At 38.5% G+C, this 27,389-nt stretch overlaps 1 protein-coding gene across 4 annotated transcripts in view; it reads right to left on the bottom strand.

The window, feature by feature from the left end:
• Positions 1-27,389, bottom strand: part of COL15A1 (collagen type XV alpha 1 chain) — a 493,232-nt gene that overhangs the window by 209,265 nt on the left and 256,578 nt on the right. For all 4 annotated transcript variants that reach the window (XM_072411944.1, XM_072411942.1, XM_072411943.1 and 1 more), the window contains 6 exons: positions 24,480-24,539; positions 23,707-23,766; positions 23,569-23,610; positions 18,656-18,698; positions 8,238-8,318; positions 6,131-6,174 (listed from right to left, as the gene is read on the bottom strand). In XM_072411944.1, coding sequence (XP_072268045.1) covers positions 6,131-6,174; positions 8,238-8,318; positions 18,656-18,698; positions 23,569-23,610; positions 23,707-23,766; positions 24,480-24,539 — 330 coding nt within the window. The remainder of the gene's footprint in view (positions 1-6,130; positions 6,175-8,237; positions 8,319-18,655; positions 18,699-23,568; positions 23,611-23,706; positions 23,767-24,479; positions 24,540-27,389) is intronic.

Below are 27,389 nucleotides of genomic sequence, written 5' to 3'. Positions count from 1 at the left end.
TGTGTTGTAATAATAAAAAAGGGAAAAAAAGAAAAAATTGGAAAATGATGATGTGTGATGATAAATTTGGTTTAAATTTCTGTTCTCACTTGGACTGCTGACCACTGGGTTTTGCAATAAAAAAAAAAATCTGTTCTTATCAGAGAACTCAAGCAATTGCAACGTGAGCTGCAGTCCTTGCAGGATTTCTACTACTATGGCTAGGACGTTAGGTGGAGGAGACCAAGAGGCGCATAAAAAAAGCACTTCAAGGAGGATTCCAGGTGCATCATTTACCATGCCAAGGTGAAGCACCTTGAGAAAATATTGTATTAATGTAACTCTTTCTTTTTTAGGAAGCTCCATTCTGGCCACACCCCCCTTGTAGAGCTCTGGGACTCGACTGGAATGCCCCGAAGATGATTATGATCCTGTATGAGGAATGATTATGATCCTGTACAAGCGAAAGGGAAGTGAGAAGTGTGACCTCAAGAACTGGCATCCCGCCTCTCTCCTGAACGAGGACTACAAGATCCTTGACAAGGTACTAGCCAACTGGCCGAAGAAGGGCTTCAGACAGATCATCCATTCAGGCCAGATTTGCGGCATTCCTGGACTGAGGATTGCAGACAGCCTCGCGCTCATCAGAGACACACTGCAGTACATCCAAAATTGCAACATCCACACTGCCATAGTCAGTCTTGATCAGGAGAAGGCCTTTGACCATGTCTCTCACAGACTCATGCTTAGAGCCCTTTGTAAATATAGCCTTGGTGAAATGTTTTGCTTGTATGGTAACCTCATGTATGGTAAACAGCTAGATAACTTTCCGGTCCTCTTCAGGGTGAGACAAGGCTACCCCCTTTCACCTCTTCTTTTTGTCTGTTGTATAGAGCTCTTCGCTGAATGCATCAGACCGAACCCTGACATTAGAAGGATCACTGCATCTGGTGTTCTGAAGTTTTTCTGCGCAAACCAGATTTCCATCGACGTGCTTGTCCAGATCTACGACGACTTTGGCTGGGCTTCGCCTGGGCAAAAGTCAACCGAGGGAATTTGGAAAGTTCTTTGGAAACTGGTGCCTTTGTGACCATCCCATTCAACATCAGACCGGATTTCATCAAAATCCTCTGCGTGTGGTTTGGAGCAGAGTCTTGGAAAGAGGGGGTGTCAAAAATTAATTAGAAGTTTGGACTCTGAAGCCTCAGAGAACTCACCATCAAAGGAAAAACACTGGTGCTCCGCAGCAAGGTTTTTCCTGTGCTGCAGTTCCTCTCCCAGGCCTGGTCCCGGTGGGCCAACACCTGCAAAGCCATTGCCTGGGTAGTGTTCTACTTTATCAGAGCCTTGAAGTTGGATCGAGTAAAGTTAGTAGTGATGAGCATCCAAAGGGTGGGAAAGGAGTCCCGGATATAGCATCGATGCTGAGAAACACGGAAGAGGAAATTGAAGGCACTTAGAGGTTCATGAACTGTTTAAGGACGCTATGTGGTGTGCCAGGAAGCACCTTATCCATCAGAGGGAGAGGATATCCATCGAGGACTGTCGCAGAGTGGTCCTCAGTCTGCTCAGGGAGTACACCTTGATGGAATTTCTGGAAGAGGACGTCTTAAAAGATATCCCCCTCTCCCATCCCCCCCCAACCAAGCATCTTTGTAATTGTTTAAGAACTCTGATAAAGCTTCGGGCATGTGAGTTCTCCCCCTTATCCTACACCCCTACCCTATGGCACACCCGAACAAAATTAGAGTACTGTTTTTTACTTGTATGATTTGTACAAGCTTAAAGAAAGCCTCGGGCCTGGGAGCTCTTTAGGGCATGTAAAAGTTTGGAATATGAGTTGTTGCTGGCAATCTGTTGGGGTATGGTGGAGTCATGCAGGACATGAGGGATGGGCCTTGGTCTTTCACCACACCGCAATGTGCAAGAATGTATATATTTATTTGCGTGTATGTTGGGGGGTTGCAATGTAGTGTTTTTGCGTTGTGTTGCAGTACTTTGGGTGAAAGTACCCTAACTGTATTGTTTTCATTGTCAGAATGAATAAAGACTATTATTTAATAAAAAAAACTGGATTCTTGGTTGTTTTAGGATTGTGCCTTGGTCAAGAGTCCTAGGTAGTAGGAGACCAGCTTGTCTTGGCCTGAAAGTGATACCTGGCCTGGGAGGGTTCACTCCCTGCTGCTTTTGGGGCATGAGCGCCCTGAACATGTGAGAGCTGATAATCTTGCTGGCTCAAGTCATCAGTGGAGGCAATTTTGTCAAGGCATGGCATGGCGGAAGCTGTGATGGAGCCCGAAGAGGAGAATGCCACATATGGAATGTAGTGCGTTTTGTCTTTTGAGTGGAGAGAAGGGATTTCCTAAACTTTTTGGTGAAGAAGGTTCTGTTGGAACATTTGGGCATCCAAAAGATGGAAATCATGGCCATTTATGATTGCCCAAGAAGGAGAACATATGATGTGGTTTTCTTTTGGAGGCTATTTACAAAGATTTCCCGAACCGTTGGAAGTGCAAACAAGATGACAGTCGGCTGAAGGAAATTAAAGCTCTTCCTTTCACTATGAGGATGACACTGTAGTAGTTGTGCAAATGTATTAGCCATATGTTCTGGTGGAGGATATTATTTTTTTTATGCAATATTGTATCTGTGAAAACTTGTTGGGAAAAGTAGTGTGAAAAAAGTGTAAAAAAAGAGTGTGGTATTTAGACAGGCAAGTGGTGGTTCCTTGTCAAATTTAAAGATGTATTGTACCTACCGGCAAGTTTCAACTTGAGAAAAGTCAATGGAGACATTTTCTTTACTGGAATGTGTGATTTTAGCTGTTGTGGTTGTAAAGGGGTACCCACAAGTTTACAGAAAAAAGAAGGAAATTTGTTCAAAAGCCTGTAAGAAAGTGTGTTTCTTACCAAAGAGTAGGACTCACAATTTAAAGAGGAGTTAGCTCCATATTGCCCAGCCAGAATTGAAATTGAGAAGGTAGTTTGAGAGAGAGAGAGAGGAAGAAAAGAACACGCTTTTGTAGGGCAAGAGTATTTTTTTAAAATCACTTAATTGTATTTGTTTTCAACATTCTAAAAAATAGACAGAGACATCTACGCTAACCCTAGGCTAACATGGGTGCACTAGTCTATTACTTAAAGAGTAGTAATATTAAAGTATATTCAGGTATATTTACCTAATAGTGATAGTACAATGTCTGGTGGTGTTTGAAGAAGCCTAAATAAAATGGATGTCTTAAATAGAGGCCAGTGTACATCTTGATTCTGAGTGCTATTTGGTTATTCTTTAGAAGTAGTTCTAGTTTGTAGTCGTGGGTAAGGTGATAAGCCGTGGCCAGCTTTCCAAAAGGAAACACCACCAGATTTTGTACTATCACCACACCACCGTCTGGCCAAGTCCATTACACTCAAACTTTTGCTTCCCTACTATTTTGATAGAAGCATATAACCCCATCCATTTTACACCCTAATATGTATATTACCACTACCCAACACGGCTATTGAAGACAATACTTATTTACATGTAGAACCACAGTGCTAGTACCATTACGTTCAAAATTAAAAGTGAATTTTTTGATTAGGGTACCTTCAAGTAGTAATTGGTATGCAATCCGGTAAAATTTCCAGCAATTTCATCAAGTATCCCAATCCCCTGAAGAAGCCCTGTGGGGCAAAATGCGTCTGGTGGGAAACAGTTCTGTTGTTGTAAATATACCTGAATATACTTTATTATTACTACTCTTTAAGTAGAGGACTAGTGCATCCATGTTAGCCTAGGGCTGGAGTAGATGATCTCTGTCTATTTTTTAGGATGTTGAATACAAGAATTATACAATACAAAAATTACAAGATACAAGAATTGGAAAATTGATGAGAATGTGGGAAAAAGTTGTGAAAAAAGAGAAAAAAATTTGTTTAAAAAAAATTTGTTTTTTTTTTGAGTCAATACATTTTTTAAAGATTATTGGTTTTCAAACCTTACTGAGCTAAGGGATTATGGTTATCCATACTCTCCTTGCAGGTTTAGCATTAAAGGTTAAAAAAATGTGCTTCGATGTGGTAGTATTTTTTAATTTTTAGCTGCATTTCTTTGGAGAAGTGAGCTTCTCTGCTTAGAAAAGGCTGGATTGATTAGCATCATATCAAAAGGCTAATCCAGTAAAGGAAAGAGGACGTTTGTCTTTATTTTAGCCTCTTCTAGTAATGATACAGTCTTATAAAATTATGTGTAAGGAACTTACCCGCCCTGCGAGCCTGCGGTGTCCCTGGGGTTCCCAGCCACAGAGGGAGACCCCTCAGTAGCAAGCAGCATAACCAAGGCTGCTCCCCTGCTCACAGCTTGTCTGTCTCTGCAGGCGGAGGGATCCGCCCTGGACTAATTACTGATCAGCCAGGCAGCAGCCCTTGCATCCCTTTGAATGTGGTTCCTGCTCCCAGCACTGTGCAAGTGCAAAGTAGTGCACGTCCTAGGGGTACTGTGGGAAGAGGTGCGCGTGTTACCATGTGTCCCTCTTGTACCCCCCGAGGGCGTGGCACTCGGCTGCTTCGCCCCAGGGCGGGACATAGTTAGTTTGAATTCCCTGCGGCCAATCAGCTGCAGGGGATTTACTCAGTCTCCCATCAGACAGTGCCAGGTGGCGCAAGGAGATTGGTCATCCTGGCTATTTAAGGAGAGCCTGTCCATCACCCCATTGCCCGCTATAGCCTCTGTTAACACAGTGTGCTTGGGTGTGTCTCTATGTGGTTTAAAGTTTATCTGTTTGTCATTACCTTAGTAACCTGGTCTGAAACTCACCTTGCTTGAACTCTGCCAGCCCTGACCTCGGATTGTTACTGACCATTCTGCTTGCTGCCTGCCCTGACTTCGGATTGTTCTTGACCTGCATTTGCCTTATCCTCCTGTACTTCGCTTATTTGGACTTAACCCTTGCTGTGCTGTATGATATTGAATAAAGCCTGATTTAAGGGTATCTGGAGTTGGTCGTGGTTTGTGTGCCCAGGCGCATTACATTATGCCTGGCTTATCTAAGATGACTATCAATGCCTTCATCAAATAGGTATTTTGGACAGATTAAGGGGCAAATTTAGCCTTACTGAGAACAGGAAGTGGCTGGAGATGGTGTTGGGGAAAAGGCGTGGTACCTGTCACTTAAAACAGAAGTTGGCAGTCTGACCAGAGGTATAGACGTTTTACTACTCATTGAACAATTCTTTTACTGCTTTGTGGAGTGGGGACCTGTGTCTAGACTGACAGTGACTGGTGAACAGTATTTAATGGTCACTAATCACACTCACAAATACATAACTTTGTGACCATTGTAGCTTAGTCTCTATCCAAATTAATAGTTTGTACAATTTAAAAAGGAAATTCTATTCCTGGTTCAGGGGGTGCCTTCCAATAAAGCTCACTTTAGCAGCAACAAGTTTTCATGTTAGGGGTTTTATAAAGTGACAAGTTCAGAATCCCACTGGTTATTTTTGCAATAACACACTTTGTACAGACCTAAAAGAAATGCAATGTGCCACTTGTTCTTACCACAACTGTGTGCCAATATTCTAAAATTATTAATTTTTTTGGACACAATTGGTAGTAGTCATCCTATATTTTGTATTACTATTGTCTTGCAGTTCTAATTTTTGGTTGCTGTGATGGATGTCTAAAGTGATGTCCATTTAAGTTTTTAGCTTGATACCTTTCTTACAACTACTGACCCTTAGTGATTCTCTAACACTGTAAGTAGGATTTGGGGACCCCAGAGTGCTGTATAATAAGGGATTTGTATTTTTTCCATCTTACCCTTAAAAATTTTGCTGCAGTGATGACTCTCCTATAACAAATTACTAGAATTTCTTCCTCACTGACTTAACATTGCTTATCATGACATTTTAACATCAAATTAAAGGGTGGATAACCCTTTATTAATGAAAGAAATGTATTTAATTTTTTTTTTTAAATACTCCACCCCATCTGTCTTTATTGCCACAATTTGTAAATAAAACACATCTTGGTTGTTAAAATTAGAGCAAGGAAAGAGGTGGGGCTGGGCATACTACACACACACTTTTTCTTAGTTATGTTTGTCTGACATTGTTTATCATGTCAATAATTTAAAACATGTAACACTTAATAATTGTAAAAATAATTTTACCTTGATGATATAACGATTCCGGTACTGTGAGCTAACATGATAATCTGTAAAAAATAATTTTGAATTAACATTGATTAAAATGAAACAGTTTGTGGGTGTACAGAGTTATATAAAAAAAATGCCTATGCACATTTTTTTTTATTATATTCACAAATTGTAGATAACCCCTAGGAAATCCAACAGATTTTTACACTGAATCATTTAATGAAGTCTTAGGTTACTCATTTACTAAGCAATTCACAAAATACTAACCATGATCTTTTTGCATTACAGGATGTATTTTGGAATATTTGGGTCATTATTTTCAGAGGAATAAACACTAATTGAAATAAGACAACACATCACATTTTACTTTGTGGATACTATCTGTAAATGGTGTACTATGGAAATGGTTGCATTTTTTAAAAAAAATTTTTACTTCTACTTTTGGAAAGTGAAAATGCCTCACTTATAATTGTAATTATATCACCAAATGTATATCATATAAAGTCTATACAATACATGACAATTACCTCCCAGGCTACAAAGACAAAATCAGAGGCTTTGTTTAATTTAAACTAAACTGTTTTTCGTGTCCAAGCACGGCAGCTTGGGTCCAAAAACAGACTGTGCTTCCTGCACATTTTAACAGCTGGCAGCAGTGAGCAGTACTGGTACTACTGCTCACTGCATCCCCTATTCATTCCCTGTTGGGGCTGCATCAGGGAGATGTTAGATGTAGCAATTCCCCAAGCAGCAACATTTCTTTGTGCAGGATAGCGGTAAACACACCTGTTATCACTACATCTGCAGATCGTCTATTTAGAAACCTGCAGCATTACTTGTCCCTCTATAGCTGTAAAGTTTCCACCTGTGCACGGACACTGTGGCAGTGCATAGCTGAAGGGGATTTTGGAGTATGGGCTGCAGTCATTAGGCTGATTTTTTCCTGAATTCAATCCTTTTGGCTGCTAGGCCAATTTATATTTCAATAACTTTCTCAAGTTTTTCATTTTCAAACAAACAAAAAAAGGTCAGGGGTGTCATGGTGGTTTAACCAACGGGACCATATCTTATAAAACTTAGGTATGGTATAATTGACCATAGCTGTCATCTTTTCCAACACCATAGTATCTGACATACAAGATATAACTGCGGAAAAGGATAGAGTGGGTTTTTTTTCCAGGCTGCTGCTATAGTTTGACGGGTGGCTAAACATATAAAAGTAATAAGTTTACTCTGTTGCTTTGACCAAGTTATATTGGGCCTTTGCAAAAGTGCTTCCCATGGGTTTTGTCTGATAGATAAATTCAAGACTGACCTTATGTGAATATAAACCCTGATCCATAGTTTCCAAACTATTGGACAGTCCCACCATATATGGTAAAAAGTACCTGAAGCTTTGCAACCTCTAAAACATTGCACAGCTTCATTAGGTGCATATTAAGCTATCCTATCCGGGGTCGAATACCATCTAAATAGTATCTTGTATGCGTTTTCCTGAGCAGTAATATTAGATGAACATTTTGCAATTGCTTGCCCAAATAGCTTCCCAACTCTTAGGATCAGTTACCGATTTCAGCTCCACCTCCTATTTAGAAATATGCTAGGCCAATTTAAACCTAGTTCCAGGCTCAGGTTCCTGGAGTGTTTTCTGCTATTCTGCCAGTATGTTCTAATGAGAAAGAAAACTAAAAGATTACAAATGAGAGCAAATGAAAACAATTACTAGACCAATAATTACCACATCCCCAAATGAGACAATGGAAAGAGAGAAAAGGCCCAGTTCTCTGTAATGGAATGAAGAAACCTCCAAGAGAGGGGCCAGAGGGCCAGAATATGGGATTTTTTAATTTTTAAATACTTTTTTTTTAAATACTTTAAATGTTTGTCTAGTGGCCCAAATGGCCCCTTGGTCAATTTGATTTTACAAGTGTCTGTTTTTGTAATTAAAGTACCCTCTCTCTAGGAGGTTCCTTCACTCCAAACAGAGTACTAAGCCTTTCCTCTCTTTCTAAAAGATTACAAAAAACTTTTCTCTCTGCAGCCTTGCAACTCAAAATATTTACTTTTGTCTAAATATTGTCTTTTACATATACACAATTAAATATATTTTGTTACTACATACCTGAAGGTCCTGGTGGCCCAGTTTCTCCTTTCTCACCCTTTGAGCCTTGCAGACCAAAAGACCCCTTTTCTCCTTTTTGACCTGTGGAAAAAAAGATGAATCAAACTGAAATTTTAGTCCGAAAACTTTTTTCAGAATATATTTGATTTAACATGCATTTTTACATCTTAGTACACTAAAATACTTTAATTCTTTTGGGTGTATTTACCCATTTTAGTTGGTAAACATAAAAAGTTGGTGGCCAGCAGTAGTACAAGTAAAACTTGTCTAATCCTGCCTATGCTTTTTTACATTTTTTTTCTTTAACGCATGGTACACAATTTAACCCCAATACCTACAAAATACTGACTTTCTTGTTGACTACAATTTAAAAAGTCACAATTGCCTCCAGGCAAATCCGAGATATTTTGAAAAATATTAATATCGTATACTTGGAATAATACATTTATAACCAAGTATAGTAAAGGACAAGTTTATTTTTTAGATTTGGTTATATTTTTTTTAACCTTGCGGTCTAATTCTGTGCAAATTTCCATTCAAAAAGCAGCAATTTACCAATATTTAATACATTTAACAACAAACTTTAAATAACAAAACACAAAAATCTGTTAAAAAATATTTAAACATGTAATGTAAGTGTACAGTAGCATGTATAATATATATAAAATATAATTATATATATATTAAATGAATATTTCTTTGTATTAGACTCAATACAGCTATTTTGTATTGTATCCAATTATTATTTGAATTTTGACTCCGGAAACCCTGGACATCGTCGCTGCATTATGCGGCTGGAGATTGACACGGGGAACGACAACAGAGCAAGGTGTTTTTTTTTTAGTTAAAAGCTACCCCAAATGTGACTTGGGATTAAAGCTATTTGCAGGTAAAATCCACCCCGAGTCACACTCGGGAATACTGCTGGGGGGGGGGGGGGGGTTAAAGAAAATAAGATATGTACTAAAACATATTTAAAACTGATACATAGTAATAGTTGTATTTCTACAAATAGGTGTCACCAACCAAATTGGGTCAAGAGCATACCAAAAGACCTCTGCACAAGCCATAGTTCATCCTAGGGGCCCTGTCTGTCACAGATTAAAGGGGACGGGAGGAACACCAGAAGGAAAACAGAAGGATAAAGACAAGGGACTAGGCCTTCAAAGACTAAGGAGAGGGAAACGGCCACCACCTACGAACACCCTAACCTAGCCCTGACTCCTGTCAGTATGAATATACCCTAAAGGTGGGAATACCCATACACCGGAACCTAGGCCCTAGTAGCCCTGAATAGACCTAGGAATAGTGACAGGGTTTGAGACTACTGGTTCCTTCCCAGATGAACGAACCAGCGTCTCCCTGAGGCCTAGTAACAACGAGCACAAGAGAACAACAAGACACCAAGAGCAGTATACCTTATCTTCAATAGAAAATGGATGAGCAGGAACTCTGGAGAGGACAACACACCAGCTCTTCCACATCCAAGCAGTGAATATCAACCGCATAGCATGAAGTGTGAGGCCAGACTAAATGGAGGAGCAGTAATGATCACCAGCTGCAGCTAAGACAAGAGGTGTGGTCATTACAAACAACAACAGTGAAACAAGTAAAAACAGAGACTGTCAGATAACCTCACATGCAGCTTGTCTCACATATCTTCTAACCTCAGTCACGGGGGGGACCGTGACACTGTCCCCCCAAGCATGACACTGGTAAGATAATCAGCAAGGATGATGTTTTTTTTTGGTCACTGCCAAAAAAAAGCCCTTTTGTTCTGTCACTGGGAAACTGAATTACCCTTGAAGCAATCTCTGTGTTCTGTCCCATTCAAGAGAAAATAAATATTTGGTAGTCCCTTGTAGGAAGGGATTTGGTGGGTGTGAACTGTTTGAAAGGCAGGTCTGATACCTTGAATGCAAAAATTGCAGCAGTTCGCTCATTCAACCTGTTTTTTGTGAGCCCTTTCATGATCCCAGAGGAGCTACATCCCATTGTCTTTTCATTTTCGGTGGCTCAGTGTCTAGATCTCTCTGGCGGGATTTCTCGGGGTAATTTTCCGTTACCAGCTAGCAAAGGCTTTTCTTCCCCATAGAAAGATCTCCCAGATGGCAGATGGGAAGGATTTAGGATGTGTGTAGAGACTGAAAGGGGTGTCATTGCTACATTACTACTAAGTAATGTTGGCAACCGATGTCAGCCTCAAAGGTTATGGGGGCCCATTGCTTGGATCACCAAGCGCAGAATCATTTGTTCCCTCTGGCAATGACACTATCCAATCTGTTGGAATTGCTGGAAGCCTGGCAGGCCTTGAAAACTTTGCCAAATTACTCATGCAAAAGTCGGTGAAGATTGGCATAAACAACAGAACAGCTGTTGTTAACATCTCGAAAAAAGGTGGGAGGAGGAGTCTATGTCATTTCAGGTTGCTGCTGTAACTTTGTAAATGCCTGTAAAACAGGCAGAGGAACATCTTGTTGATCTACTTACTTCCCCGGAATATTCACCAGATCAACCCACAAGTAGTGGCTACTTTGCTGCAGGCTCTTCCAGCTTCACCCAGTGAGCCTCAAAGCAAGAGATGGATTTTAGAAACCTGGATATGATTCATCTAATCTCCACCTATATACAAAGAACAAAAGGTTTCTTTGGACAATCTGATAGCATATCCCAGTGGGCCAAGAAAGGCCTTGGATGCATCTCCAAGGTTCATTGCCTTCTGGATTTCAGAAACAATTCAGTATGCTTATTCCTTTGGGGGTTTGGCTTTGCCCCAGGAAGGCCCGCTTCTTGGGCTTTATTCACTAACTTTTTGTAAGGCAGCCAGTTGGAAATCACCTAACATGCTTATTTGATACTACAAGCTGGATGTGTCCATAGAATCAGAGTGTCGTTTTGGTTTGGTTTTATGTATTGAGTAAATACATAGCTCAACAAAAATTTTTTTTTTCACTTGCTAAGGATTTTTCAATAAATTTAGTGTATTTCAGGTCTGCTAAATCCAGAAATCACATCAGTTTCATTGAATTGGCTCTAGTTCTTGAGATACAGAAATCAGAATAGACAATTTTACCAACAACAAATGTTAACACAGCATATTATAATCAATCTTTATTTACACCAAGGTTTTGCAGTTTATATACCGTATTTTTCGGACCATAAGACGCACTTTTTTCCCCCCAGAAGTGGGGGGAAAAAGTCCCTGTGTCTTATGGTCCAAATGTATCAAAATGTATCCTTCCCAGCTGCTGTCCCGTCCCCCCTGTAGCCCCCCCTCTGCCTTTTCTTCTGTCTCCTGTTCAGCCCGGCCAGAGTGACTGTCTCCTGTATCTTGCTCCTGGTGTCCTCCCACTCTCAGCATGATTGGCTGACAAAGTCATGCTGTGTTCCCTGAATAGCGTGCTGAAGATCACTCACAGCACACATAGTAAAATCACATATACGGTACACAACACAAACACAATGTAAACAAATGTTATATTGCAATCCGATTGTCATACATTGTATGACAATCGGATTACAACTGAAAGGAAATACTCACCCAGTGTCCGCAGCTCTGCTTGCTGGTATCTGTAGTGAGATGTATGCAGAAATCCTACATTGTGTTGTGCATCTCTACAAGATACGAGCAGCTGCAGCTTGTGTGCCTGTGTCCCTGTCTGTGTGAGGCACCCAGGGAAACCCCCCCTCCCTCACATCACTCAGAGGATGAGTCCTCTTCCAGTGATGTGAGGAAAATTTAAAGGCATATTACAATGTAATCTGCTTCTAAATGGTTTTTACAGTACAAAAACACCACACAACATAAAAATAAAAGTACCGTACATTTTTAATTTTATTTTTAGATTACATTGTTGTCTATTATTTCATTATTGTTTTAAATTATTATCTATATTTATGTATTATATTATAATTTATGATTTTAATATAATAAATAAATATAATTATCATACCCGGGAGTTAATCCTAAGAATTACAAGCCCACAATACAAACAGGGTTTATTACATGTGTTTATGACTGTGATGTTGGTTTTTAATGCACATAAAATATTTTAGGACACTATTTGTTTCAGAATCTTTGTTTTCTTCATTTCCCTTCTCCAAAAAACTGGTGCGTCTTATGGTCCGAAAAATACGGTATTAGATGTTGTATTATTTTCATGAAACTTTCATTTGCCTTCTTTTTATTCATACATTTTCTTTTTATATACAAACAGAAATATGAGTTCTTCAAGAAGTTGTTTAAATGACCCTAATGTATTTTGCTATATTTGTGGTGAATATTCTCAGCAAAAACAGAGAAGAAACATTACAGAATTTGAGAAACAAACATATCTTGCATATTTTGGTATTAAACTGGGGAACCAGGATAAGTATCGGGCTCCCCATATGGTATGCAAAACTTGTGTAGAGTGTCTACGAAAAATTGACTGAAAAGTTTGAAATTTGGTGTACCTATGGTATGGCGAGAGCCCAAAAATCATCATAATGATTAATATTCTTGTGCTGTGAATGTAATAGTTGGGATTTAGAATCAGCAAGACGACCTGTGCCACATGGTGCTGATGTTCCTATACCAGTGTTCAGTACTCCCTGATATTTCTGTATCCAACATGGAGGATATACAGGGTTTGGAGTGTAATCCAGGAATTAACAGTGGAAGTGAATATAAAAGAAATGTTTTATTGAACCAGCAGTTCTCCCAAGAAGAGCTCAATGATTTATTACTTGACCTAAGTCTGTAAAAACAAGCATCTGAACTTTTAGCATCCAGGCTCAAAGAAAATAACTTTCTGAGTCCTAAAGTTAAAATAACCGTTTATAGGACAAGATAGGTGACACTCCTACTATATTTTAGTCAAGATGGAGATTTTGTGGACCGTTGTAAAATCCCTGGACTACTAGCCTATATGGGAGTGCCAGAATAATGAGCAGAAGACTGGCGGCATTTCATAGACAGTTCCACTCGAAGTTTGAAATCTGTTTTACTGCATAATGGCAACTGCTATGCATCAAATTCAATTGGTCACTCAACAAAACTTAAAGAAGAATATGAAAATATCAAAATGGTCTTACAAAAGCTTTGCTATCATGAACACCAATGGTCCATTTGTGTTGATATAAAATTGGTGAAATTCCTACTCAGACAGGAAAGTGGATTCACAAAGTACCCATGTTTCATCTGCTTGTGAGATAGTAGAGCAAACAAGGATCACTGTAAAAAAGTGACATGGCCTCCAAGGGAAAACATGAAAAAAGGTGCTCATTAACGAGTCAATGCTTGACCATTAATGAAGCAATTTGTTAGAGCTCTGAACAAGAGCGGTGATTTCTTCAAATACATGTGTAGATTCTTCCCTAGATTGAGTACTAAAAATTTAAAAAGCAGGAATCTTTGATGGACCCTAGATTTGGAAACTGATAAATTATTAAAATTTCACAAGTTTTATGAGTGATACGGAAGCTTCTGCCTGGCACAGCTATGTCATGGTTGTCAAGAACTTCTTTGGTAACCATAAAGCACAAAATTATGAAGAACTGGTACAAAACTTGCTCCTAAACTTTAAAAATGTGGGTGCTACTATGAGCATAAAGGTACACTATCTCCATAGCCATTAGCAAAAATTTCAAAAAAACCTTGGCGATTTCAGTAAGGAACATGGGGAGAGGTTCCATCAAGATATAAAGGTGATGGAAGAAAGGTATCAGGGCAGATGGGATAGACACATGATGGCAGACTGCTGGAGCCTTCAACGTGATTGTCCTGATCATCAGCATAAAAGGAAATCATACAAACTGAGTTTTTTAATGACTGCTTTGTGATTATTTCTGTAAATATACTGAATATAGAAAATATTGACATTAACCTCCTGGGCAGTTCATTTCTGTCCGGATTTATATGTCTAAAAGCGGTACATTGTTTTTCATTAAAATTTATTTTACAGTATAATAAATTAGTAAGCGTATTTTAAAGTTTGAAATACAAAATCATGACAAAATAATAAATTAAATAGGTTAAAAAAATTTTTATTTTTTTTAAAAAGTTTTTAAAAAATAAAAAATAAATAAATATTATACTCATACTATTATATTATACTGTAAAATAAAAGTTCATGAAAGACAATATACTGCTTTTACACATATAAATCCACTGTATTGCATTCAGTACAGTTATTGTGTATTGAATGCAACACAAAAAGATTTGAAATTTATCATTGTTTTTACATTGGTTTAGGTACCCCGAGTGTGACTCGGGGTTACCGCTTTCTTTTTTTACTGCATAGGGTGTTAGGTTTTTCAAACACTTAATTTTGTATACGTAGGCATATCTAGTTTAATTTTGCTTACTTTTCATGTTTCATTGGTTTTCTATGAGGTTATTATTGAGGTCATTATTTCAAAAACGAGAGTCAATCTAGCAAAACCAGTACTATATTTAGAATCTGTGCATCAAACATAATCTAAAATGACTTTAATCTGTTTGTTGACCAGTGTTATATTTTCAGTGTAGCATTTATCTGTGTGGTTTCTTCCCTCGCTCGGTTTGTTAATTATTGGTTAATTTCCAGTATTGGGCTGGCAGGAGGAATGCCAGGAAACTGGAACATTTTTGTCATACTTACCTGTAATTTTCCTGTCCTGGCAACTCCTCCTAACAGAGCATTACCCTCCCACTTATATTTTTATGCTAAGGGCTACTAAAAGTTGACAGGTTGACATACTGAACCCTCTTGGTCCAATACAGGGCTATCAGAATCACCAGAATGATCTCTCCTTTAGTTCTTCAAAGTAATAGAGGGAATAACTTGAGAGAAGGATAGGGTAGAGAGGTTAATCAGGATGAGCATGTAGGGAGTTGGGTTAATGTAACTAGAGGGAGTGGTAGGGGCACCAGAAAAGTAAGGCCAGCCCTGGGTTTGAGCACCCCAACACGTTTGCAAAGTTATGTGAAGATGTGCAGGTGGCAGACCCAGTGGTGGCAACTCTAGATGTTACTGCTACCCCTAATAGCCGGGAGAGCAGCACATCTAGTAGCGGTGGGGAAGGAACCGCAGGAAGGAAAAGACAATTGGTAGTCATAGGGTTTCTATCACCAGGAGGGCTGATAGAATAGTTTGTCGCCCGGATCCCTTCAACTGAATGGTTTGCTGTCTCCCTGGTGCCAGGGTTTGGCATGTGTTGGACTGAGTGGACAAAATACTGGGAGGGGCTTGACGGGACCCAGTTGTCTTAGTCCATGTTGGAACCAATAACAATATAAATGGAAGATGGAGGATCCTTAAAAATCAGTATAGGGAACTAGATTTCAAGTTGAAGAAAAGGACCTTCAAGGCTATGTTCTCTGGAATATTGCCTGTGCCATGCACAACACAGGAAAGGCGGAGGAAGCTTAGGCAGCTAAACGCATGACTTAAGTCCTGGTGTAGAAGGGAAGGGTTTGGGTTCATAGAGCACTGGGCTGACTTTTCATTGGGGTACAACCTGTATGCCAGAGATGGTTTGCACCTAAATGAAAGGGGGTCTGCTGTGCTTGGGGAAAGATTTAGGGGAATGGTGGAGGGATATTTAAACTAGGACAGAGGGGGGTGGGACAGTCAAATAAGGTGGCAGAAAGGATAGTCAGGGGTCAGACAGTAGTGAAGGGTGGATTTGGGATAGTTGGGGGAAGGATTATGGATAATTGTAAGGAGCTTCCCATGTTACAAACAAACATTGGATTGTGCAGTACTAGTTGTACTGAAAAACAAAATGATTTGTCAAACAATGATGGTAAAAGCAGCAATGGTTTAAAGAGTCTGTTCACCAAAGCTAGAAGTCTAGCAAACAAGATAGGGGAGTTGGAAGCCTTAATGAGTGAGGAGAATTATGACTTAGTTGGTATTGCAGAATCCTGGCTTTGTTCTTCGCATGACTGGGCTGTCAATATTCCTGGGTATACTCTCTTTTGTAAAGAAAGGGTGGTGGTGTCTGTCTGTATGTGTATGTGAGAAATTTTCCAATATTAGGAGTGGCTCTCTGTGACTTGGACTGGGAGACAATATTCTCCTCAAAGAACACAGAACAGAAATGGGAAGGCTTCAAGTCTGTTCTACAAAAGCAAACTTGAAAAATATATTCCAATGGGTAATAAGTTTAAGAGGCTAAAATTAAAACCTATGTGGCTTACAGCTGACGTTAAAAAAGCCATGAGGAACAAGAAAAGGATCACCTTCATCATTTGAAACCTATAGAGAATATAATAAAAGATGTAAAAAGTAGATAAAATGTGCAAAACTTCAAATGAAAGACAGATTGCAAAGGAAAGTAAGACAAACCCCCAAAAATATTTCCAATATATAATTAGCAAAAAGTTCAGTTCTAAGCATGTAGGCCCCTTAAAGGATGTCGCTAATTTGGTAACTGGGGATAAAGACAAGGCAGATTTATTAAACACTTTTTTTAACTCTGTTTACACGAAGGAAAATGGCAGAGCTCAAGTCCAAATTCATGATAGCAATGTCACTGCCTTAAATGAGCCACAATGGCTCATAATTGACATAATTGAGAAACAGCTGGGAAAAAAGGTTGACAAAGCACCAGGACCTGATGGATTACATCCACGTGTCCTCAAAGAGCTGAACTCAGTTATTTCAAAGCCATTATTTCTAATTTTTAGAGACTCTTTAGTTACTGGCAAGGTATCGATGCATTGGCTTAAGGCCAATGTGGTTCCTATCTTCAAAAAGGGAGCAAAGTCATTACCAGGTAACTACAGACCCGGTAAATTAACGTCCATAGTTAGAAAGGTCTTAGAGAGTTTGATAAAGAGCCACATAGAGGAATTTTTGCTAGAAAATAATATTATAAGTGATAGTCAGCATGGCTTCAAGAAAGACAGAAGTTGTGAAACAAATTTACTCTCTTTTTATGAGGGAGTAAACAGGTAGACAGTGGAATAGCAGTTGATATAGTGCACTTGGACTTTGCTAAAGCATTTGACACTATCGCATCCAGAGAGTTGTAATTAATGATTCACACTCTGAATGGTCTAAGGTTATTAGTGGTGTACCCCAGGGTTCAGTGTTGGGACCTTTACTGTTTAACATCTTCATAAATTACATAGTGTTTGCAGATGGCACCAAACTATGTAATGGAATTAAGTCTATACAGGATGTCTATAATCTACAAGCGGACCTGGATGTACTGTTTGATTGGTCAGCCAAGTGGCTAATGACATTTAATATAGATAAATGTAAAATTATGCACTTGGGAGCTAAAAACATGCATGCTTCATACTGTCTAGGGGGAATACATTTGAGGGAATCAGAAATGGAAAAGGATCTGGGGGTTCTGGTAGATCATAGACTTTATACCAGCATGCCATGCCAAGCTGCAATATCTAAAGCTAGTAAAGTACTTTCTTGTATTAAAAGAGGAATAGACTGCAGAGGTGGAGACATAATCCTGCCCCTGTAGAAAGCATTGGTCAAACCACATCTGGAATATGCAGTCCAGTTTTGGGCACCAGTTCACAAAAAGGACAATGTGGATTTGGAGAGAGTGCAGAGAAGGGCAACTAAATTAATAAAAGGAATGGAGGCGCTCAGCTTTGAGGAGAGATTAGCTAAGCTGAATCTATTCTACCTTGAGAGGAGACGTTTAAGGGGGGATATGATCACCCTGTATAAATATATAAACGGTCCATATAGAGAAATCTCTTCCTCCATTATTCACTTTGAGATCATTACAATGAACAAGAGGGCACTGTTTGTGTCTGGAGGAAAAGAAGTTTAACCTTCGGATAAAGAAGGGATTCTTCACTGTAAGGTCTGTGAAAATGTGGAATCAGCTCCCTCAGGAAGTAGTTTCAGCAACTATTATGGATTGCTTTAAAAAAAAGCTGGATGTTTTTTCGAAACACAGAATATAACTGGGTATTAAGGCTTTAAAGTAAAAATAACGTTGATCCTGGGAACATCCGATTGCCTCATGGAATCAGGAAGGAATTTTTTTCCCCTGTTAAAGCAAATTGTACCAAGGTTTTTTTTGCCTTCCTTTGGACAAACTATGTCTTATAGGGTTTTATATCTGGGATATGTTTATTTCCCTAGTGGTTGAACTTGATGGACTTTGTCTTTTACCAACCTAGCCTACTATGTAACTATGAAAGGAAAGAGCTCTTCCCTGTTCAGTTTCTGTTTAGACCACTGCACTAATCCTAGTTAGATCTGTCTCTACTCCCACCACCCTTTAATCCTGCTGGGAACTGGGTTTCTAGCTAGATCAGCTTAGTAATATTTTGCCTAATGGCTTTGTCATGCATTAAGTCTTGTCAAGATACTAAATCAAGAACAAACATTTGCTTGCGTTTTCATTGTATATAAATTCTATATAATGTTATATACTTGCTGTATAGTCTAAAAACTGTATACACATACCGCAAAAACTGACCACTCCATCCCTTACGACTACTCCATCTACCTGAACAATATACAAATCATAAATTTAGATACATGCTTCCAATAGAAATACATTTCAGTAACAAAACATTTTTATGTGTTACATTTTATAGTGGCGCATAACATGATCTTTAGTCTAATACAGCAAAAAATGTTTTTAAATCACCACATTTTTACTAACCCTTTATTATAATGTAAAAATGTTTTTATTATTTTTTAGGGAGGAACCCTTTGTGTTTACAGCCGTGGCAAACATTACTAAAGTTGAAACCTGCATCCTCCTGAAATACATACGTCACATATCCTAGGAGGCTGTGGGCTACTCCTTCACATGCCCAAGATCAGACATCTCTTTGGGTGTCCTAGAATTTAAGTACTAGAGCATGGTATATAGACAGCCAAAGGTCAGGGAAAGCAGCGTCAGTCAGGAATAGTCAGGATTCAGCATTAAGGACTAACCATAACATGCAGCAATGCAGGAAGAATGAAAATTGGCAGGTGCACAGGAGTCTGTTAAACACAATGGGTTTTAGAAACAAAAAATGTTCTGGAACAAGGTTACAAAAGTATGCTGGGGATAGTCAGAAGGAATTTAAGAGTCTGATAGGAACTATGGGATTAGACAGGAACTCTGCAATGTAAAAAGGACAGGAACCTGAGGCAGTAATGCTGTATGCTGATGACACTCAAATCTATCTGTCCACCCCTAACTTGTCTCCCTCCGTCTTAGATGCTTTTCATGCTGCCTGTCAGCCATCTCATCATGGATGTCTGACAGATTTCTGAAATTCAACCTGGATAAAACCCAAACTCATCATCTTCCCCCCTCTCATTCCAAAACAACATAGTCATTCGTCCCTCCCCTCAGGAACTTTGTCTTGGCGTCACCCCCGATTCTGCCCTCTCATTTTTCCCCCCATATTCAGAACATTTCCAGGTCCTGTCACTTTTACCTGTGCATCATCTCCAAAATCTGCCCCTACCTGTCCCTAGAGACAATCAAACTCCTTGTAAACGCTCCTATTATCTCTTATCTGGACTATGTAACATCCTCCTTTCTGGTACTCCACTAACCCGACAATCTATTATGAATGCTGCACCCAGACTTATCCATCCATCCCTCCGCTATTCTTCTGCTGCATCTCTTTGTAGTTAATTCTCTTTGTAGAAATAAATTCAAGCTCCTGTGCTTTGCCTTCAAATCCCTCCACAGTTCTTGTCAAACCTAACCTTCTGACCTTGTAGGAAAATACTCCCCTAGCTACATTCTGTGCTCCTTCAATGACCTACTAATGACTTTCTCACTTATAACCTCATCACATGCAAGACTTTTCTAGAGCTGCCCGACTCTCTGGAATGGTCTTCCTAATCTTATTCGGCTTTCTCCTACTTTCTGCTCATTTAAGAACACTCAAAACCCATTTCTTTAAACTTGCCTACCCATCTTCTTCTGTTTCTTGAAACCCTCTCTACTTCGCACCACTCCACATCGCCCCTTCTATTGTGTGAGACTTCCCTCCCTTCTAGATTGTAAGCTCTTCGGGGCAGGGTCCTCTCCTCCAGTGTCACTATCCGTTTTCGTCTGTCATTTGCAACCCCTATTTAATGTACAGTGCTGTGTAATATGTTGGTGCTTTATAAATCTTGTTTATTATTATTATTATATATATATATATATATATATATATATATATATATATATATATATATATATCAAATAATTTTGATAAGATAGAACATGAGCAACGAAACATAAATAATTTAATAAAGCTTTCATAATATAAAAAAAGGTTAATAAAGCATTAATAATTTAGGGATATCTGCACATTTTTTACCAGAATGCAGAGGATTGTTGCATCCTAATAATTTAAAGAAAATTATGTCAAGATATTTCAATAAATTATACAGTTAGGTCCATAGATATTTGGACAGGGACAACTTTTTTCTAATTTTGGTTTTGTACATTACCACAATTCATTTTAAATGAAACAACTCAGGTGCAGTTGAACTGCAGACTTTCAGCTTTTATTTAATGGGTTGAACAAAAAGATTGCATAAAAATATGTGGAACTAAAGCCTTTTTTACCACACTCAATTTCAGGGGCTCAAAAGTAATTGGACAAATTAAAAAGCTGAAAATAACATTTTAATTTCTAATACTTGGTTGAAAACCCTTTGCTGGCAATGACAGCCCTTAGTTTTGAACTCATGAACATCACCAGATGCTGGGTTTTCCTCCTTTTTAATGCTGTGCCAGGCCTTTACTGCAGCGGCTTTCAGTTGCTGTTTGTTTGTGGGCTTTTCTGTTTGAAGTTTAGTCTTCAACAAGTGAAATGCATGCTCATTTGGGTTCTGATCAGGTGACTGACTTGGCCATTCAATAATATTCCACTTCTTTGCTTTAATAAACTCCTGGGTTGCTTTTACTGTATGTTTTGGGTCATTGTCCATCTGTAATATGAAACGCTTCCCAATCAATGTGACTGCATTTAGCTGGATTTGAGCAGACAGTATGTCTCTGAACACCTCATAATTCAGTTGGCTGCTGCTGTCCTGTGTCACATCATCGATAAACACTAGTGTCCCAGTGCCACTGGCAGCCATGCACGCCCAAGCAATCACACTGCCTCCGCCATGTTTTACAGATGATGTGGTATGCTTTGGAACATGAGCTGTTCCTCGCCTTCTTCATACTTTTTTCTTGCCATCATTCTGGTAAAGGTTGATCTTGGTTTTATCTGTCCAAAGAATGTTTTTCCAGAACTGTGCTGGCTTTTTTTTAGATGTTTTTGAGCAATGTCCAATCTAGTCTTTCTATTCTTGAGGCTGATGAGTGGCTTGCACCTTGCAGTGCACCCTCTGTATTTACTTTCATGCAGTATTCTCTTTATGGTAGACTTGGATATCGATACGCCTACTTCCTGGAGAGTGTTGTTCCCTTGGTTGGCTGTTGTGAAGGGGTTTCACTTCACCATCTAAATTATTCTGCGATCATCCACCACTGTTGTCTTCCGTGAACGACCAAGTCTTTGGCATTGCTGAGTTCACCAGTGCTTTGTTTCTTTCTCATGATGTACCAAACTAGATTTTGCCACTCCTAATATTGTATGCATGTTGTCTGTGTAGTGCCCTGGAGCAGGGAGTACTTTGACATTTGGAAATTTGTGGACATTTGCCTATTTCCCCTATGCAAAGGGGAAACTTGCTGTTAACTTGCACTGTTTAATACTGTGTAACTGCATTTTTTATGTTGTGATATTTACCCTGTTCATTATCACTGTATTTACATGGCTCTGTGGAAAGCGTTAATAAATACTGAAAGACACAGCTGCCATAGAGTTTAAAGAAGACCATGTTTTGGAGGGAAAAATCCAGACTTGTTTACCACCAAAAAGCAGACAGCCTGCCTTTTAAAATGTCTGGTTGTAGCTCTGTTGTTATGTCTGGAAACTAGTTTTTGTCTGGAAAAACTGCTATGTCATTGCCATTGAGTATCATTGAAGCTCTAATGTAAGTCTAGACCAGACGGGAGCTGAAACAATGTTTGTTTGTGCTGAGCATCTCCACTCCACCCTCTAGAAGGTTCTAGTCTAGCAAAAACTGTATATAAGGAGAGCAGTCAGAGCCCCTAGTGTGCTGCAGTTAGGAAACAGTGCTTGAAAGAGGAGACTCTGCCAGACTACAGAGTGAGCAGAAGAAGACGCTAAGACGGGGATACGCTGCCACAGACCCTGGATCACCAGCCTTGGACCAGGGTACCAGCCTTCTGAAGAGAGAGAGGGACAGCTAGCTCAGGCCTTTCCTTAGCATCAAATCCTTCTTTTGCCAGGGAAGAGACTGGAGAAGCCAGCCTAATGCCTCACCTGTATTGTTTTGTACCTGAATTCCTCCAGTAAAGGAGCACCCTGGTTTACTGCAGACCCTGTCTCTCTGGACTTATTTCCCATTGGGGTGCACCACGCCTTACCATCCCTTCCAGGGAGCAGCAACACGTGGTGACACCTCGACGGTGTCCGGGGGACCCAGCGTGGCATTGGGACACCCCAAACCCGGACACTGCATCTGTTCACAGCATATTCTTCCACATACAAGCACCCTCCCCCACCAAATTAACTTCAGGCCTTTTATCTGCTTAATTGATAATGACATAACAAAGGAATTACCCACACCAGCCCAAGAAATAGCCTTTGAGTCAATTGTCCAATTACTTTTGAGCCTCTGAAATGAAGTGATTGTGTACAAAAAAGGCTTTAGTTCCTCACATTTTTATGCAATCTTTTTGTCCAACCCATTAAATTAAAGCTGAAAGTTTGCAGTTCAACTGCATCTGAGTTGTTTCATTTAAAATGAATTGTGGTAATGTACAGAACCAAAATTAGAAAACATCTCATCAAAATATTTATGGACCTAACTGTAACTAAAAGGAGAGAAGAACAAGGCAATGGGACATTACTGCATCCTACAACAAAAGTGCACAGCAATAGGACTTACTAGCTAAAAAAGATGGCTTATATTATTTGGGAAACATTTTATTAGGAAAGCATAACCCTATTCTTGTCAAATAATAAAGTTCTAAATGCTATATAACTATAACTCAAGTATTTAAACCATTTAAGTGACAATGTTTAAAAAAACAAGTGAATATATATTTTCTAGAAAGGCCAGGCTATTTAGAACTATATTGCATATACAGCACTGTTATTACTTTTATCTTCAAAAAAAAAGAGTATTCATTGTTCATTGTTTTTTGCACTGAAACATAATAATTTACAGAAACAGCACTGGAGCCATGTACTTTGTGGTAATAAACAGGAAAAATATTACAATGCTTCTCTCAGTATAAAAAATTTTCTTCACCATCAGAAGACCACATCAAAATTATTTTAACTTACTGGTATTTTGCAGTGTGGTCTGGTAGGAACAGAAAAACCACCCTATAAAATTCAGAAACAAAAAAATTACCACAATTTACTATTTTGGTATATAAACTATTACAGTATATCCTTAGATTTTAATTATAATTTACTTACCTTCTGAATATTTAAAATAGGACCAGGAGGTCCAGGTGGGCCAGGCAGTCCCCGAGGACCCTACAATACATGACAAACACTAAGGTCAAGTGTATAATTTAGGTAGGGTTTTAAAGCAAGTTTTCACTTAATACCAAGTCAAAGAACACAGTGAGCTACAACTATCTGGAAAAGATTGCCTTTTTTACCTGGATTTCTCTGTAATCTACTTTAGCTCTTTTCCAGAGAACACCTCTTAGGCTAATTGGGATATTGTTTTCCTAAAGAATTTGCAGTGTTCTGCTTCCTGTATGATCATTACACTCAAAGTCCAAAAAAACTGCAAATTGATTGATAACCAAGAAACATCTAGGTACTGACATTTGTTTTATATCAGACGTTCGTTATGTGAGAGACAACATGAGGTCCATAGAAAAAGTTTTTAATATTTATAATTATGTATCTTAGGAAGGGGAGCTTTGATAACCATGTTACCAACAAAAGGGATAGGGGAGAAAATGTTTACAACTTCAATTTGTCGTTGAAAAATTAGATGATTGCACAGGTAGGCAATGTTCCCTGGACATTTCAAGGTATTATGCTTGGTTTTGACTAAACATACTTTTAGTTCATAATTGATAACTAAAAATTACATTGTGCCACGCAATGCAAACAATTGCATGGAAACTACATTGGTTCTTATCTGACCCATGATATAAACAACCCACTTTTTTACGATAATAAAAAACCATAGGATGCATTTTTTAAACACAGTACATGAAATGAAAGCATACCATTAATGAAAATCCTTGTTCGCCTTTTTGACCTTGAACTCCATTTAGACCTGGACGTCCCTTTGATTAACAAAAAGAAATGCATTTACCCTTCCAGCATTCAGTAAAATAAATAAATTAAAAAATTACTGGAGGCAACAGAAGAGACTTAATAACAAACAGATTTGAACTAAAGTATGTTCTTTATGTACAGTAAAATAAAATGAACTCGAGTAAACTCCTGTCTTCCTGCAATAATTTGATAACACAAAAAAGTCCTGAATATTTTAATTATAGTCCTATCTAGTATACTTTCATGAACTAAAAAATGCCTGGCACTATTACATTACAGTCCTCTATGTTATAGAGATGAAAAGAATGGAAACATTTTGTAGTCCTAACAAACCTCCAAAGTATGCACTTTAATGTACTTTTTTCCTTTTTTTTTAGTTTATCTTCTTTTAAAAATCATTTTAATTATGTTTCTCAATGTTAAGGGAAGGGTTAAGGGTGCGCATGTGTGTTAAAGCAGTTGGGTATTTTGGGTTGCTCATGGATTTGACTTTGTAATCAAAAGGTTTAATTAGGTAAGGTTAAAAAACACAGTCATTTATTCTTTAATTTTTATTTTGTAGGTGATCATATATTGAAAGCTTTACCAAGGGCACTGTGTGCCTCTATGCAAAAATGGCAAACATGGTGAACACCTTTGTGGCAGATGAAATATCCCAAAAAGGGCGGAATGCAACACTGAGGATTACTGACAACCTTAAAAAGAGTTATTTGCTTAGATAGTAGGGATAATAGGGAAGATGTTGTGAGATTTGTACTTTTAGGTAGGAGGATGGGTTATAGCAGTTAAAGACTTCGGTAAGGATCTCAGCAAAACAAGGAAAGAAGTTCTGTTTGTGAGCACCCAAACAAAGTTGCAAAGTTGAGTATTGAAGGCAAGGGTCAAAAGCAGAAATGGCAGCCCTGCCTATGTCTTCCTGGTGTAAAGGTTTGACAGGACAGTTTAAAAGGTGACAAGAAGGTTAACTCAACTGACCTGACTCTTGATGAAACCAACAACAAAATGAAAAAAATGAAAAATCATTGCAAAGAAATATGTATAAGATGTATAATGAATTAAACTGAAACATTACCTCTTGTGCGACAGAAAACTGGGAGCTTAGTGGAAGCTAAATGCATGGCTTAGGTGCCTTATGACCGATGATCAGGAGAGCCTTATATGACAAATGTTTGTGTATATGGCAACAACAAATATTATGATACACCTAACTACAAAAAGAAATGATGGGTTACATGGAGTAATGGATGATTTCAACACATTGGTTACCAGTATTTCCTCCAATTATTTAAAATTTCTGCCAACCCAATCATGGAAAATCATAAAAGCAAACACAGAAAAGGCTGGGGGGGGGGGGGGGGGGGGGTAGGCTGCAAATGAAAGTTATATTTTAGAAATAAAATGTAGGTTATTTAAATTAAAATTTGCAAGTTTCAGTACAGTATAAGTATTCTAGATTGGTCACTCCCATATTGAAATTCATTTGAAGTGGTATCTTGTATCTATAAAGAGGAATGTCTGATTAATAAATACAGGAAGGTGTAATGTCTAGTTTCTTGATGCATTTCGACTACAGGCTTCTTCAGGGGATTTGTTGAGAGGGTTAAGCTACTATATATAAAATAATATATAATGTTTGTTTAAAAAATTATAAATTTCTGATAAGCAAAATGAAAGAGATTTAGGCTTTGGGGAACAGATAATATAACTGGTATTACAGAATCCTCATGTCAGATGTCGTTTCATGACAGAACTGTTATTTATTATCCATGGTTATATTCACAAGATGATCTTAATAATGGTGAGTGTTATGATCCAAAACCTTTATAAGTAGAGTTACATGAAGGCGTGCATACTGCTGAGATAAATACTGGAAACTGTTATAGGCTGCTTAGTATAAAGGAGAAGTTATAGACAGAAAGGTCTGTTCAGGGTAGATCAGTGTGGATAATGGAAGTGTGGATAATGGAAGAGACTGGTGTATTTGCATTGATACACAAAGGATTAGCAAAGGATTAGATCTTTTAGCATGTTAAAAGGTCTGTAAAACAACAATCTGCTAGAAAAACACAGCATACTAAAAGTATGAAAGTTAATCTGATATAGGCCAGAGAAGGGTGTAAAAAAGCACCACAGAGATAGAGATGAGAATGGTCATAAATCTTTTGAATAGTGTTTAGGAAAGCTGAGGTCCACATTCAGTCTACTACAACTTTTTTCTAATTTTGGTTCTGTACATTACCACAATTGATTTTAATAACTCAGATGCAGACTTTCAGCTTTAATTCAGTGAGTTGAACATAAAGATTGCATAAAAATGTGAGGAACTAAAGCCTTTTTTAACACAATCACTTCATTTCAGGGTCTCAAATGTAATTGGACAAATTAAAAAGCTGAAAATAAAATGTTAATTTCTAATACTTGGTTGAAAACCCTTTGCTGGCAATGACAGCCTGTAGTCTTGAACTCATGGACATCACCAGATGTTAGGTTTCCTCCTTTTTAATGCTCTGCCAGGCCTTTACTGCAGCGGCTTTCAGATGCTGTTTCTTTGTGGGCCTTTCTGTTTGAAGTTTAGTCTTCAACAAGTGAAATGCAAATGCAATTGAGTTTAGATCAGGTGACTGACTTGGCCATTCAAGAATATTCCACTTCTTTGCTTTAATAAACTCCTGGGTTGCTTTGGCTGTATCTTTTGGGTCATTGTCCATCTGTATTATGAAATGCCTCCCAATTTGACTGCATTTAGCTGGATTTGAGCACCCAGTATGTCTCTGAACACCTCAGAATTCATTCAGCTGCTTCTGTCCTGTGTCACATCATCGATAAACACTAGTGTCCCAGTGCCCAGAAATGTGCTG

The sequence above is a fragment of the Pyxicephalus adspersus genome, chromosome 5, assembly GCF_032062135.1.
Source record: "Pyxicephalus adspersus chromosome 5, UCB_Pads_2.0, whole genome shotgun sequence".
In the NCBI taxonomy this organism is placed as follows: Eukaryota; Metazoa; Chordata; class Amphibia; order Anura; family Pyxicephalidae; genus Pyxicephalus; species Pyxicephalus adspersus.
This window is presented reverse-complemented; position numbering and strand designations above follow the sequence as displayed.